Source organism: Vespa mandarinia, chromosome 11 (assembly GCF_050613455.1).
Source record: "Vespa mandarinia isolate Hongniang chromosome 11, ASM5061345v1, whole genome shotgun sequence".
NCBI lineage: Eukaryota > Metazoa > Arthropoda > Insecta > Hymenoptera > Vespidae > Vespa > Vespa mandarinia.
The window spans coordinates 5,397,501-5,415,000 of record NC_140820.1 but is presented as its reverse complement, the minus strand read 5'-3'; the positions used below and the strand labels follow the sequence as shown (position 1 = coordinate 5,415,000).

At 29.0% G+C, this 17,500-nt stretch overlaps 1 protein-coding gene across 4 annotated transcripts in view; it reads left to right on the top strand.

Moving 5' to 3' along the window:
- kon (chondroitin sulfate proteoglycan 4-like protein) overlaps nt 1-17,500 on the top strand; it is an 82,385-nt gene that overhangs the window by 9,123 nt on the left and 55,762 nt on the right. For 3 of the 4 annotated variants that reach the window (XM_035866037.2, XM_035866038.2, XM_035866042.2), the window contains one exon: nt 7,593-7,756. In XM_035866037.2, coding sequence (XP_035721930.1) covers nt 7,593-7,756 — 164 coding nt within the window. The remainder of the gene's footprint in view (nt 1-7,592; nt 7,757-17,500) is intronic. The other variant, XM_085660061.1, reaches the window with a different exon arrangement.

Genomic DNA, 17,500 nt, shown 5'->3' with positions numbered 1-17,500 from the left:
ACCGAGACAGGACAAGTAACACGTCATGAGACTGAAAGGTTTCGTTAATAAATATTTCAAATACCGAGACAATTTATTTAATATAGAGACATAGGGTTGAACGAACACACAAGCATATCGAAATATTTTTATTCGGATTTAGATAATGAAAATAATCATTTTTGTTTCTTTCTTCTATGTACATTTTCTTTTTTATTTCTCTCTCTCTCTCTCTCTCTCTCTCTCTCTTTCTTTTTGTTGTTGTATTTCTTTGATTTTATTAAATTCTACATTTTTTCTTCTTCTTTCTGTTTTTTTCTTTTTCTTTTTTTTTCACGATATTAATTATGTATGTTCATTCGTAGTATGATACTAGTTATTCGTTAAGAAAAAAAATTTTTCCCCTAGGGCTCCTTTTCTTCTTCCTCCTCGGCTACACCCATTTCCCACCCCCTCTCGTAATATCTTTATCGGTTAACGAAGCGGTAATTAGCGTAGAACGACGAGTTACCTACGACTAACTCCGTTTGCAATAGCACAACGAATGAGTTTTCAGTTAAACTTCGAACGTTGCTTCTTCATTCCGTAAAAATATCTAATAAGCACTCGTTTTCAAGGGCCATCCATGTGAACGTAATATGACGATTTCTTTCTATAAATATCCACATTTGTATTTCTATTTGCATTGAAGCATAAAATGGACGTTTTGTAATAAATAGTAAAACGTTACAATTTCGATACCTTTCCCACGGTGACAAGATTGAACAAAGGCAATCCACCTCGATCGAAATGGTTAGTTATATACCTACATATATATATGTGTGTATGTGTATATATATATATATATATATATATATATATATAGGGGTACGTATGTATGTGTGTACGTATGTATATGTAGACGATCGAGGAAATATCGATGAAAATTGATTTTCCGAACACGATGTATGGCGATACACCATTTGCCTCGAGCAAATACGAAATTGCGGACACGATTGATGTATTGCTATTAAATTACGAAAGATAATTTCTCCTGTAGCAGGGATGTGACGGTATTAGTATATTAATTACGAGCATATTCATTCTGCTATCACGGTTATATAAATTCGATTGAACGAAGTAAATGTGAAATGCAAAACATTAGTGAAAACAAAGAGATAAGATATATATATATATATATATATATATATATATATATATATCTTTCACATTTACTTTTATATATATATATCCATATATGTATAGATATATATGGATATCCTATAAAGTGGCTCCAAATTATTTTCATGTTAATAAATAGAACAAGATTAAAGAATTTGTCTGTAATCAAATATATGTATATTTATATATATATATATATATATATATATATATATATATATATCCATTAAGGACACACATATAGGAAATAAAATTAAAATTGCAATATCAGTAATTGCTATGGATTATCCAGTTCAATAATGCAATATTTATTCTTGGTAACACTTTGTGTTTTGGTAATATCATAAAACGTACGTGTGCATATCTACATACACACTCTTTCTCTCTTTCTCTCTCTCACATACATACATACATATACGCATATATATATATATATGTATATGTGCATATATATATATATATATATATATATATATATATATATATATGGTCACGATCGATAGAGATTTAACAATAGATTGACTCGAAGTATACGAAAAAAAAAAGCTTCAGGCAATATTTGAAAATTTGGATCGAACGTTCACGAAATTAGAAACACTTTGAAAGAATTCTTTCAATAATAGTTGCATATAACCGAACCAATACTAGAATTCTCTATTAAAAAAGAGTCTGTTATACTAATTGCCTGACTTTATATATAGAATATCTTTATATATAAAATATCTTTCTTTCTTTCACTATTCAATTAATGAAAGCTGAAAGGAAGCCTTATGAGTGTAACGTAACTACTACCTCTCAAATTCAATAGACCGACATTTTTCGAGATCGAAGTTGTACTGGTTAAAGGCGGCAAATTAAATTCTTTTTTAGAAAATATCATTCTAGTGTTTCGTATTGATCTAACAACAGGAAACCATTGGTCCATTCATCCGTATCAATTTTACTTCCGATCAGCAATGCGAATAAACGCACATACTGCGTTTGGATTGTAAAAAAAGTGTTAGTAGGAGGATGAGTAGCAGTTTTATATTACCGTCACTCTCTCTCTCTCTCTCTCTCTCTCTCTCTCTCTCTCTCTATCTCTCTCTCTCTCTCTCTATCTCTCTCTCTCTCTCTCTATTTCCATGTCTCTTTCTCTATTTTTATCTCTCTGTCTCTCTCTCTCTCTCTCTCTCTCTATCTCGTGCTCTTGTTTCCTGGCTTTTCGCGAGTGAACCAAACCTTTCCAAAAATCAACACACGACGAATATCGGAAAACGCATCGGAGCGATCACTTTTCATTTGTCTGGCTAATCCGTCACTTAGACGTACGCACGTCCGTTCCGTTCCCCGAAACTGGTTCAGATGACCAAACGTGTAATGAACTACAAACAGAAAGACATAAAATTCGCATTTCTGGCTGGTAGCTTAATGGAATCATCGATTACATGTGCGAACGCGCGTTTTCCGGTTATCCAGTTCCGGTCAAATCCATACAATCGTATATTTATGTATATTTGTAATTAACTATGCATAAGATGTATGTGCGTGTGTGTTTTTTAACCATCGAACTAATCATTATTACGAAATTTCTTATATGTGATAAGAAAATTATTTGTAAGATATTTCACTAATTATTTATTCATTTTTTATTTGATTCATTCTTTTTATTCTTGTGCTTATCATTCCCATCATTCAAATTTATATAAATAATACTAATATTAAAGAAAATTGAAAATAAGGAATATAATTGTTATATACATAGGTATATAAAGTTTATTATTTCAAAAACACTTTTTTATATAAATATATTTATATTATTATTTAAAAATTAATTAATATAATTAATGTAATAATAATTATTAATAATCAAAATAACATAATTCTAATAATAACGAATTACTTAGAATATATTTTTTCAATAATCATAGTTCTGGAATTTTATGGATACGTTTATATATGTACATAATTATTAATGTACTTGTATGTATACATACATACATACATACATACATACATACACACACGTATACATAGATGCACACGCATACATTAATAATATGATTTGGGAATAATGCGAATTGTAGAGAACACTATGGAGCAATGAACTGGGTAAATGCGAGTTTCGACATGGAGATCGATTTGAAATCGACGTTAATGTTTCTATGTGAGTTCTGGAGTACAAAAAGAGAGAGAGAGAGAGAGAGAGAGAGAGAGAGAGAGAAACAGAAAGAGAGAGAGAGAAGAGTTTCTTCAGACTTAATGGCGCGTGCAGTTGTTCCACGTACTTGAACACGTTCTTAGATCATTTACGAACACCAAGTATAAATCTTTCTCTAAGGGCTGTTTTTTTATTTACAACAAGATATGCTACACTTGTAAACGTTTAACACTTACTAACGAATCTCAAAAGATCTATCTAAGATTAATAAGAAAATTTTCTGGCAATTAAAAATAAATTTCTCAACATGCGAGACTATTATAAATTTATAATAACTCTACTATATATACATATAATTTAATGATTAAACAAACAAATCAAAAATTACGAAGCGAATATATTTCTTATTAAAAATTCTTATTGATATAAATAACTTCCCGGAATTATATTAATTTTTTAAACGACATCATATCTACTAAATCATATATATATATATATATATATATATATATATATATATATATATATATATACAGATGGTTACATTAGAAACATGTAATGTGTGTTGTAACATTAACGTATGAAATGTTCTGAATTTGTAACTAAGTGTAAAAAGATTAATACACTGTATAAACCGAATTAAAAATTTACAACAAAAACAGAGAGAGAAATAATTACAAATAGATGAAAAAGAGAGATAGAGAGAGAGAGAGAGAGAGAGAGAGAGAGGAAGAGAGAGAAATGAGAAGTAAATATACTTTTCACGAACATTTTAGTTTTTGTTAATATTTTTTTCCTATGAAATATTAATTTTTTATACAATGAAATACCTATAATATCTTCGATTTTGATATAAAATTCAGAAATATTAATGATTCCAAGTATATTACATATTTTTATTTATTGAAATTTCTCTCTTTCTCTCTCTCTCTCTCTATCTATCTCTCTTTCTCTAAATAAATAAATAAATAAATAAATAAATAAATAAATAAATAAATAAATGATTAAATAAATAAATAAATAAATAAATAAATAAATGATTAAATAAATAAATAAATAAATAAATATACGGATATTCTAAAAAATTTACGTTATTCATGTTGAAATATTTGAAAGATTTATTATAAATATGATTCGTAATTTTGAATTAATAATAAAACAACTGGCAATAAGATTCGTGATAAATTCATGACGATAATTTATCCTGAGAAAGTGCATTTTTTTCTGTATGATAAAAAAAAAAAAAAAAAAAAGAAAAAAAAAGAAATCTGAACTTTGTTAAAGGCCTACGCACGTACAAACGATTATTCTTTGTATCCTATGAATCATTTTTCCCTAACGTTGAACGTTAACATTTGCGAATCGACAGGGAGTTACGCCGTCGAGAGATACGATGTTAAAAAGAGGAAGAAATGAAAAAGAAAAAAAAAAAAAAAAAAAGAAAAAAGAAAAACGAAGGGAAAAAAATATCACGTAGATTTCGAAGAGTCCGATCGTTATAACGTTCGAAGAAAAGTTTGCGAATAAATTTGAAAATTTTCGACGTGAACTATAACGTAGAATGATAAGGGTGAATAAAAATGACGAACGGGTTCTCATAATAATTTATACGTCAAATCTTCAACTAGATTGAAGTTGAAAATATTTTGAATGAATCGTTTGACACTTAATCTGTCCTTTATTAAATCTTCATTAATTCGAACGACATAAATACAATTATGATCATTTCAATAGGGATCGATCGATTAGAAAAAAAAAAAAAGAAAGAGAAAAAAAAAAAAAAGAAAAAAAAATCGATCGATTCAATTATAAAATAATTCGATTACATACCAATCTAATCGAAATCAATTGAATCGATTAATCACATTAAACGTTACTTTAACATTCTAAATGCGTACGAGAAAAGAAAAGGAAGGAAGAGAAAAGAGAAGGAAAGAAAAGGAAATAAAAAAGAAAAAACATTGCAATCTTAATGAATTTTTCTTTCTTTTCTTAAATTTTTTTTTCTCTTTTCTTTTCCTTTCCCTCTTTTTTTTTTCTTTCTCCTTCGTTATTCACAAGTTGATTTCGAATAAATTAGATTCATTTTCATGATGAATCCTTCCTCCCTGCTTAACCTCCCTTCCCTTCTTTGATTTGTACGAACGTAGTAAAAAAACCAAAAAAAAACAAAGAAAAAAAGAAAAGAGAAAGCGAGAAAGAGATAGAGAGAAAGAGAGAGAGAGAGAGAGAGAGAGAAAGAGAAGCAAAAACGAAAGAAAACAAAGAAGAAATTAAATAACGAAATTATTCTTTCTATTCTTTGCGTCTGTTTAAATAAATTCAAAAACGTCATCCTTGTTTTGATTCTTCCTTGAATCACCGAATAACATGAAAATCTACGCGGCGTTCTTCGGATATCTAAGCTTTACCTTCGAATAAATAAAGTAGACGAACTTTGAAACTTTCGAAGATTCGCAGAATCGCTCCTGGCTTCGCATCTGTTTACAGGGTTTTTGAATCATAAGGAAGAGGAACGGGAATATACGGGGCTTGATTTCTCTCATTTACTAAACTTTCCGCGGTATAATATTAAATAAATTTCCTTTTTAAGAGAAATGAAAGAAAAGAAAAGGGACTAGATAATAAGAAAGACCCCGGAAGGAAACTTGACTACTGTACTTGACTACTTCAGCCCTTTCTTTCTTTCTTCTTCTTCTTCTTCTTCTTCTTTTTCTCTTCTTTATATATATATATATATATATATATATATATATATATATATATATATATATATATATTCAACGAAAAACTTTTTATGAAATTAAATTGAAGTTATCGATTTTATTTTCAATACTTTACTTTAATGCTTCTTCTATCATAATCATCCCTAAATGCAAACAATTTTGTAAAGAACAAAAAATAAAAGAAATTTTATATGAATGATTAAATGAAAATAAAAAAAATATATATATAAAAGAATCAATATCATTATTAACATAATTAAAATATTTAAGTACCCATACGAAATATTATCGGTAGAATTTATGAAATTATTGACTTTTTGTGATACATTATTGGATTACGTTCACATCATGAATTGCATCATAAATCGTGTATTTTCAGACACACACACACACATACACACACATGCACAGATACACACAGTTTCGTTTTTTTTTTTTTGTAAAAAAAAATTTAATATAAATGATTTAATATAAATGATTGAAATAAAAAAAAAAAAAAAGAAAAGGAACAAATCGTAATTGAAATATTGAAATATATTCGAAGAAAGAATATATATATATATATATATATATATATATATAAATTATTGAATATTCATGGTATGTATTGCGAATAAACGAAACGGAAAAAAAAAAACATTCGTTATAACAACATCGAGTTATGATATATGATCGATCATACTTCACAAATTTCTCGATCTTTAAAGGATCACTAACAGAAATTCCAAGAGAACCTCCATCGAAAGGAATATCACGTTCTTCCTTTTCCTTAAGCACTCTTTCCATTTCCTCGACTTAAGCTAGAATATGGTTTAGAATTTGCTTTCGTTACTTTCAGAAAAATATATAAGAAAATTGTAACAAATACTATCCTTGCGAACTTGTACATGTAAATGTATACTTAGGCATAAAGCTCGTTTGAATATGTGCGATACATATTTTACTACATTTTATCAAATAAAAAAATAAAAAAAAAAAAAAACAGGTATATTAAGCATATAAACATCGATAATGCATAAATAAATATACATATACATATACATACATATATATATATATGCATTTTCGATACAGTTAAATGCATGTGCAATGCATTTCCAAATATCGATCGAATAATAGTCGATAATGCATTCATAGAAATATATTAGAATAGAATGTATATTTTAATATACTTACACGTATGTGATAAAAAATTGTTTAACGTGCAATATATCTAAGAAAAGATTTAATCACAATTATCAAATATCGCTAATAATGATAATGCATATATATATATATATATATATATATATATATATATATATATGACATGCAACAGTTTAATACACTTCCATGCAATATAATCATAAAACTACAAAACACTTATATAAAAATATTTCGATATAAACTTACGTTACGATATATTTCCCAAAAAGAAAGGGAAAGAAAAGAAAAGAAAACGTAATCAGCACAATGGATCAATATGATAATATTTCTTTATCAATAATCACTTAATAATAATGATATATATATACATATATATATATATATATATATATATATATATATAAAATAACGCCTTTATATTTATGTTTGAAAATTTGCAGTATCATTTTACGGAGCAAGTTACATCCATCTTCCAGTTCAAGAGGCCAAGGGTGCAACTGACATCAGTTTCCGCTTTCGAACTCATCTTTCTGATGCGATGCTGCTATTGGCTGCCGGCAAGACGGATTACTGCCTGATCAAACTGGAGGCAGGCAGATTGAAGGTTCGTTTGCCCTAACTCGTTTCTTAACTTCTATTAATAGGCCTTCTGTGTTCTTCGAGGGTCTTCGTTGAGCTGTCGTTTCGTCGTTAAATGGCCGCACGTGCTATTCCACGGCTGTCAGCTTTCTCTCGTGCCAAAGAATTAGACTCTCTCTCTCTCTCTCTCTCTCTCTCTCTCTCTCTCTCTTTTATTCTCTCTCTTTCTCCCTTTATTTATCTCTATCTCTATATATCTGTTTCTCTTTGACGCAGGGAAAAAAGAAAGTAAAAATAAACAAAATACGAAAAAAAGAAGAAAAAAAAAAAGATAGAAAAACAGATTTAAAAAAAAAAAGAAAAAAAAAGAGAGAGAGAGAGAGAGAGAGAGAGAGAGAAAGAAAAAAGAGAAAAAGAAATATGAAAGCTCGTGACGAGGAAAATATCTTTACGCTATGCAAGGCACCACGAGGTTATCCCTTTTAAAAGGGCCGATACGCGTCTGAAACACGATATATACTGGGTGTTTCATACAACTCCAAGCACTTGAATCTTATCTCGCTTTTGAAGATACCTACTAAACAGAGAAAGAGAGAGAAAGAGAGAGAGAGAGAGAGAGAGAAAGAGAGCGAGAGAGAGAGATATAGGGAAGGAAGAAAATAAAACGGAGAAGAAAATTATATAAAAGTTTCGAAATTCTTTGATCCCAAGAAGTGTGACAATATTCTTATTAATATATTTATTATTTACAAAAAAAAAAAGAAAAAACAAAGAAGAAAAATAATATAAGATTTAGATATTTCATTATTTCAATAATGATATCATTATACAAGATGTCAATTATTGTTATTTATAATGAATCATTTTTTTGTACTTTTAATCAATGTTACAATATCCCTTGGTATTATTATTATTATTATATTATTATTATTATTATTATTATGTTATTATTATTAATATTATTATTATTATTATTATTATTATTATTAATATTATTATTATTATTATTATTATTATTATTATTATTATTATTATTATTATTATTATTATTATTATTATTATTATTATTATTATCGTGGAAATATTACATATTTTTTCTTTTTTTTTACTTTTAACAGAGAAATTATGTGTAATATATTTTAAAATCACTCCTTTGAATGGAATAGTATAATTATAAGAAATAAAAATATTTTATGTTTTCTTCCATTTGTAAATGAAACGTCCTCTATATATACACACACACACACATATATATATATATATAATATATAAAATATATATATATAATATTATATATAATGAGAAACGTGTATACGATCTTTATCGTCGCTCCCGATCGCATTTAAAATTCTAATATTTTCGAGAGATATCGAGAGATATCGGATAACGCGTTTTATACGCCATAGATATCTTCGGAAGAGTTTCGTGTTCGCGCTACGAGATCGGAAGTTGCAAAGAGAACCAACTTATGAAGTAATAGAATAAAAAAAAAAAAAAAAGAAGAGAGGGAGGAAGAGCGAGTGGGAGAGAAAGAGAGAGAGAGAGAGAGAGAGAGAGGGAAATAAAGCGAACGTTCGTTTATATTTGCCTATGTATTTTGTTAAAAGTTTTTACGGAGTTTGTATTACACTGAGAAAATCTACATAAATAACATTCGGTAATAATACTTTAGTATTTCACAAAAAAAGAACTTCTTTATCCTTTGAAAGCATAGCACGATGTTTCGGTGGGATTCGCTCGAGTGAAAGGAGCTTTGGCACGGGATTTTCAAATTTTTTTTTGTCTCCTTTTTTTCTATTTTTTCTCGTCCCTTCTTTTGTCTCTTTTTCTTTTTTTTTTTTTGTCACACTAGATAGTTCACTCCTATTTTTTCTTCCTTTTTTCTTTTGCTTTTTTTTTTTGCTTTTGCTTTTGCCTTTGTCTTGTCCCGCTTTCTTTTTTGTTGTTTCTTTTTTTCTTTCTTTCTATTATTCTTTCTTTTTTCATTAGAGAAAGAAAAAGAAAACACAAAATCCTCTCCCACCTTCATGCGTTTTAAATTATTCTACTCTGTGACACGTAAGTACGTGTGTTCTCAGTAAACGGGATTAGATTGTTACGATTTCGGAATGAATGAATGAAACGAGGAGGAAAGGAAAAGGAAAGAAACGTATAAAGGAAAGAAAAGTATAAAGGAAAAAAAAAAAAACAATAATTACATTAAGATATGGAAAAGAGATAAGCAGCTTAATTGTTATTATTATGGTAACAATTATCATATGAATAGATAAATGAATACATTTCATTTCTTGTAAACATTAATTTATCGAAGAAAATAGACAAATTAAATATCAAAAGGACACGAAAAAAATAATGAATAAAAAGGAAAAAAAAAAGAAAGAAAGAAAGAAAAGAAGAGAGAAAGAGAGAGAGAGAGAGAGAGAGAGAGAGAGAGAGAGAAATGCAAATTTTTAATAATATTATATATTTGATAAGCTAATAAATATGATAATAATGATTATCGTATTTATCTTATATAATGTAAAAATAAAATAGCGAAACGTATATATAAATAAATAAATCTATTTCAATTTTTTCCGATTATTTATCGAACGTAAACAAGAAAATATATAAGTTAATGAATAATATAAAACGAGAGAGAAAGAGAAAAAGACGAAGAAAGAGAGAGAAAAAGAAAAAAAAAACAAACGAGGAGTTACAAAGTATTAAATAATCTAGCATTTTAAAAAATTAACAAATTTAATGCCTAACTAACTATCGTATTTATTTATAATATAATAATATATAGCATATAAGTAAAATATAAAAATAAAAGAGATAAAGCTATTTAAATTAAAACATTCGTTTATTGAATCTACGTGAGAACAGAAAAAGATAAAAAGAAAAAGAAAGAGAGAGAGAGAGAGAGAGAGAGAGAGAGAGAGAAAGTGAGAGAGAGAAAGTATGATAATAAAATATTAAAAAAAATATATATATATATATATATATACTATGTACAGAAAAAAGAGAAAATAAAAAAAGAGGAGAAAAAAAAATAGTTGGGGAGGAAGGGAAAGAAAAAGAAAGAAAGAAAGAAAGAGAAAACGTGATGTCCCTCTATCGGTACCTTAAATCCATGTAATTTCAAGCTTCGTGCAATTTCACTTTTTTATTCGTCGCGAGAAAGTACGAAAACTCGGATCTTTTTATCAACTTGGTTTTACCATCCCTCCCGGCATTTCAATCCAAATGACGACGCTTTTGCAAGCATAAACTGTAGTCACCACTGCCAGTAGCACTTTCCTTTCGTTTCCTTTCCTTTTCTTTTCTTTCCTTTCCTTTCCTTTACTTTCCTTTCCTTTCCTTTGCTTCTCTAATTTCTCACGTTTACTTACACACATACATGATATTTACGAGTAACGAAACGATAAATAATTAAAAAGAAACAAGTCCTCGATCTTTCTACTAACCGTTAAATAAAATCGTGTTTTTTTTTTTTACCTTGGCTCGTTTCTCTTGAAATTTATTTCCTAATCGATCTCTCGAATATTTCTTTCCTATTCTTTTCTTTTCTTTTCTTTTCTTTTCTTTTCCTTTTTTTTTTTTTGTTCATTTTTATCTTTCTTCTTCCTCTTTAACGTTATCATCATATCTCATTTAAATCAACTGACTGACTTATCGAACAACTTAAAAAAAAAAAAAAAAAAAAAGAAAAAAATATAATTCTACGTTTTTACGAAAAGATTAAAAATAAATACGTACAAGTGGAGACGCAAACGGAAATGCAAAACTTTGGGAAAGAAATAAAAGAAGATATATAAATGGATAGATAAATAAATAGATGGATAGATAGATAGATAGATAGATAAATATATATATATATATATATATATATATATATATATATATATATATAAAGAGAGAAGAAGAGAAACTTTGAAGAGAATTTTCAATGAAAACAAGTCGATGAACTTTCGACTGAGTAGCGAAGCTCCAAATAATCCTATAGAGTTTCAGAAGCAACATTTCAAATGTTAACCTTTTAAAGTATCTTATAAATGTTTAAAATGTCCTAATCGCGGAGGTGCATGCAAACTGTGAAAGATGCTTCTCTTTCTCTATCTCTCTCTCTCTCTCTCTCTCTCTCTTTCATTGTCAGTGTATGTCGGTTAGAGCCGATATAATGCAATTTCCACGTCGGATAGAAGCGTTTTCGTGATATACGCGAATTACATTCTCCTCTTACTTCCCCGCCTCTCTCTCTCTCTCTTTTGCTCACACACACACACACACACACACAAACACACATATATATATGTATATATAAAGATATATACACAAGAATTCGCTTCCTCTCTCTCGCTCTCGATTTTTTTTCGAGAAGCAACGAATCTCACGAAGGACAGTATGCAATAGTAGTAGTAGTAATGGTGATGGTGCTAGTGATTATGGTAGTAGTAGTGGTAGTACCAGTGGTAGGGTGTTCGCGAAGCAATTGCATTTTTCACGTGCATAATGACCGCGTTATTAACGAACGAACGCGAGCTACTACTGCTATTCCTGCTGCTGCTGCTGCTGCTGCTGTTGCTGCTGCTGCTACTGCTACTGCTGCTGCTACTGCTGCTGCTGCTGCTGCTGCTGTTGCTACTGCTGTTGCTACTGCTGCTGGTACTGGTACTTTGCTCTGAACGAACACTCGTTAAGCGAAAATTAAATGCTTCTGTCGAGTATACCGAGTAGAAGGGAGGAAGATAGGCAACGATACATAGGGGACCTTGCTAAGAACGTCAAGGGCAATCCTGAAGGAGCTTTCTGTTACTAGATAATAGTCACTGCAAAAGAGAGAAAGAGAGAGAGAGAGAGAGAGAAAGAGAAAGAAAGAATGAGTGAGTGAGAGAAAGAAGTCGTTTCAATTTCTTGAAAAGAACGGTGACAAAAGGAGAAGAAATACTTTCACGAGACGGACAACTTAATAACATATATATATATATATATATATATATATATATATATATATATAGGAAATTTTTCAAGGGATAACAAAATAGTATCACATAAAAACGAATTTCATTTGAGGAAATCTCCGTTTGATTAATTTTATCTAAAAATTTCATCTAAAAATTTATTTTCCCATTTTATGGATACACTCATGTTATTATTTATAAAAGGGAATTATACGTTGTTATTTCAAAGAATGAATATCTCAAGAACGATAAAATAATTTTCCTCGAATGAAAATTTATTTCATTGAAAGAAAAAAGAGAGAGAGAGAGAGAGAGAGAAAAAAAAGAAAGAAGAAGAAAAAAGAAACAAAAATTCTCAATTTGATTGTTATCATATGCATATCTCTCGAGATACATTTGCAATTTGATAATGCCTCCTGTTATATAATTTCAATGGAGAAATAATAATGAATGACAAGAACGATAAAGCAATTACTTTTAGAAATATATATCAAAAATATATCTCGTCGAAGAAAATCAAAATTTAATCGTTATCATATCTCTCAATCAATTTAAAATTTGATAATACTTCATGTTATATTATAATATATGTTATATAATTTCAAAGAAAAAGAATTAATAATAATAATAATAATAATAATAATAATAATAATAATAATAATAATAATAATAATAATAATAATAATAATAATAATGAGAAAGATAATACGAATTCTTTCTTAAATGTATAAAAAAGAAGAAAAAAAAAAAAAAAAAGAAAAAATACAAAAAACAAAATCTCAATTAAATTGTTATCTCTGCTTATTACATTTAATTGATATCTTTGAATCTGTCGTTGGATAATATTTTGCGTTATATAATATCAAAGAAAAGATAATAATGAATGTCAAGAATGATATAACGATAAAAATGATAATTCTATACGATATTTTTTATTGTTGTTATTGTTATTGTTGTTGTTGTTGTTGTTGTTGTTATTTAGATTAAGAAAACGATTCATTGCGATATCGAAGATAGAAGAAATAATCGTTTTTATCGATTTTTATATACGTAACTATATAACAATAATAGAGAAGCATTCTGAAACGGAAGCACTTTTGAATCTCGAACAATTTGATATCTTGAAACGTGACACAGAATAGCTACGTCCGTAATAAAAGCTAAATTTCTATCGTACCTTTCGTATCGGTTAGGTCGACGGCATTTCGTACGCGTATCGAATATCGCTGCCTTTATATTATTACTATTTCGATATCGTAGCGATAGTGGCGAAACGTATTTTACATTTTTCGACAGACGTTCGTGTTTTTCGCATTGCTACCTTTTATAGAAGCAAGAGACACACAACTCTTGCGTTAACATATATATATATATATATATACACACATACACACACTTACACATACACACACACACACGTATATACATACATATATATATATATATGTATGTGTGTGTGTGTGTATGTATGTATATATGTATAACTGTTATATAACAGCAGTAGATATCACGAATTTCGTTTTAATACAAATTTCAAATAACAGAGAGATACTGACGAATAAAAGTTCATTTTTCTATTTTTTATTTTTTATTTTTTTTCCTCTTTTTTTTTCATCCAGTCTATCATAAAATAAACGAAAAATATAATTTTTATATCGGAAATACAAGTTATTAGTTATTAGTCGAGTTACTAGTTACTAGTCGAGTTGCCAGTTACTTGTCGAATTACTAGTTACTCTCTAATCTTTTCTTTTATCTTCTACTTTTTCCTTTTCTTTATCATAAAATAACGTTCGAATTTATAAGTGAAAATGCTTATTATTAATTTAATAATTATCCTTTCATAGATTTTGTTATATAAATTTACGATACTTTCGATTGTTAATTAATATTCAATATTCATACTTAAGCGTCCCTAATTAAATTAGAATTAATCAAGAATAAATGTTCCTTGAATCCTACGTAAAGAAAAAAAAAAAGAGTAAAAAAAAAAGAGAGAAGAAAAAAAAAAAAGGAAAGAGGAAGAAGAAGGAGAGGAGGAGGAGGAGGAGGAGGAGGAAAAAAAAGAAACTAATTTTCAAACAACGCTTAAGAGAAAATGTATATATAAAGAAAAAAGAATGAGTCACCGATCGGGCAGATAAAGAAGAAGGTAGTTGAAAGTTATGATGAATTTCCCTTTTTTTTTTTTTTTTTGAATATCAGACGAGAAACTCTACTAATTTCACAAATAACAATCTGAAGAAGTATGAGAAGGATAGTAATCACTCAAGCTACGGCCTACCGACGTTCTACTTACTTAAGAGCTTTAATTGGCTTCCTTCTTTCTCTGGGGGTTCATAACCCTTAAAACGGAGCCCTTGCACGGTTCATTAGCCCCTCGAAGCTGTATTAAAATGGCGCCTACGTACCTTACCATGGCTATAGTCTTAGCAAACGTGATATGGCGTAACCTTACAAGCAAATTCAGCGTGAAAACCACGCGAATCTAATTTCGCTAAGGAAAGAGAGAGAAAGAGAAAGAGAAAGAGAGAGAGAGAGAGAGAGACAGACAGAAGATGAGGTGGAATGAGTGGGCGGTGTCGACTTAATTAAATTTGTTAAGAAGATCGTTAAGACGGATGAAGGCCGGGATTAAGGGGGTGAACAAAAAGTGCAACGACCGTTTCGAGTCTAGTCCCCACGAGGAAATTTCCAACATATTCTATCTCTCTCTCTCTCTCTCTCTCTCTCTCTCTCTCTCTCTTTCTATCTATCTCTATCTCTCTCCCTCTCTCTCTATCTCATTGTCTTTCTCTGTCTTTTTCTTTCTTTCTTTTTCTCTCTCCCTCACACTCTCTGTCTCTCTCTCTCTCTCTCTCTCTCTCTCTATCATATCTATCCATCCATCCAATCAACCAACCAATCAACCAACCAACCAACCAACCTTTCGTCCATGCATCTATCCATCCATCCGTCTATATATCTATCTCTTTTACTCTTTCTCTTCTTCAACGAGGTATATCCTAAAAGCTTCTTTTCCGAACTTAGAAGCCTGATAATCCGACGATTCTGAAGTTAATCGTTCCCGAAGTCGTTCACTTTCCAGTCAGCAGAAGTTGCATTAGGTACTTAGATTCTAACACGAGACGTTAGTTCGTTCATTCATTCGTTCTCATTCGTTCATTCAACCTTACGGCAGGGCCTCCTGGCATCATCTAAGTAAGAGAAGTTGCGTTTACATACTGTGAAGTGTCGTTTCTATCTCCTTTCTTATACATATTAATGAGGTATTGCATAGTCATCGCCTCCATTGCACTGCTACTCCACGGATTTACTAGGCGCGAACCTTCGCGCCTTTATTACTCGAATCATCGTAAAATCCCGAGAGATAGGAAGAGTCAGAAAGAGAGAGAGAGAGAGAGAGAAAAAGAGAAAAAGGAAGCAGAAAGAGATAGAAAATGGAACACGATATAACGTACTTCTCGCTTATTTGTTTTTTTTTCCCACTGCTATGATCGCTCGCAATCTCTGAATTTTTAACTTTTCTTAAGTATGCATTAAAATATATATATACATACATATATATATATATATATATACGTATATATATGTATATGTATATGGATATATCTATTCGCAGTTATGTTTTATTTAGAAAGTTTATTAATTTTAAATAAAAAAAAAAACATCTATCTACCTATCTACTTAACTTTATCTTTTTTTCTCTTTTCTCTTTTCTCTTGTCATTTTCTTTTTCTTTCCCTTTCTCTTCTTCTCTTTCTTTTCTTTTCTTTTCTCTCTAATCGCACGAAATTCCATCGATGGAGGAAGAGTAAAGTGGACAGATATATGAAAGAGAGAATTTTTTTATCTTTTCTTCTTTTATTTCCTCTTTGTTTATTCTTCTTTTTCTTTTCTTTCTTTCTTTCTTTCTTTCTTTCTTTTGTCTTTTTATTTTTTTCGTTTTCTCTTTAATATCATTCTCAAATCGCTCGCGTTGCTCGCACGCGTATATAAAGAAAGAAAAGAAAGAAAAAAAGAAAAGTGAAACACCACTACGTAATCTGGAATCACACGATTTAGGTCACGATTAAAGATACTTTTATCGGCGTGCACCCTTCCCGTACTTTCACCCTCATCTATTACCTCCTACTACATAACTCGATAATTTATCACGTTGTAACAGTTCGAAAAAAATGCGTTTAGCTTGATATATCGCGTAAAAGAATTTCATTTTCGTTGTGGATGGTTTTATACGTACATAGTTTTGATCGATATATAATTTCGATGGAAAAAATGTAATATATTTTTAGATATTTCATTAGATAATTAGAAAGAAGTATAGATAGATAGATAGATAGATAGATAGATAGATAGATAGATAGATAGATAAATAGAGAGAGATTAAAATTTGAAATATAAAATAGAAAGAAAAATGTAAGAGTAAAATAATCGATACGTCGAAAAAGGAAAAAAATCGATATTCCAATGATCAAATATATCTATATAATATTTTCTTAATTAATTTGATACGACGTTCGAATAATATGATAATTAACAATATATAATAATCATAATTTCATTAATACCTTGATATTATTTTTCTTACAGTATCGATCGTAAGGACTATACTTTTTCAGTTGGCAACGTTTACAATTGCTTTATATTATTTTAATTTATGCATCGGCCTCCTCATATATATATATATAGCAGATATTTCAATGTAAATATACATATATATACATGCATACATGCACACATACATACATACATATATATGTACATATGTATATACATATATATATATATATATATGTGTATGTAGATGATACTTTTACCGCCTT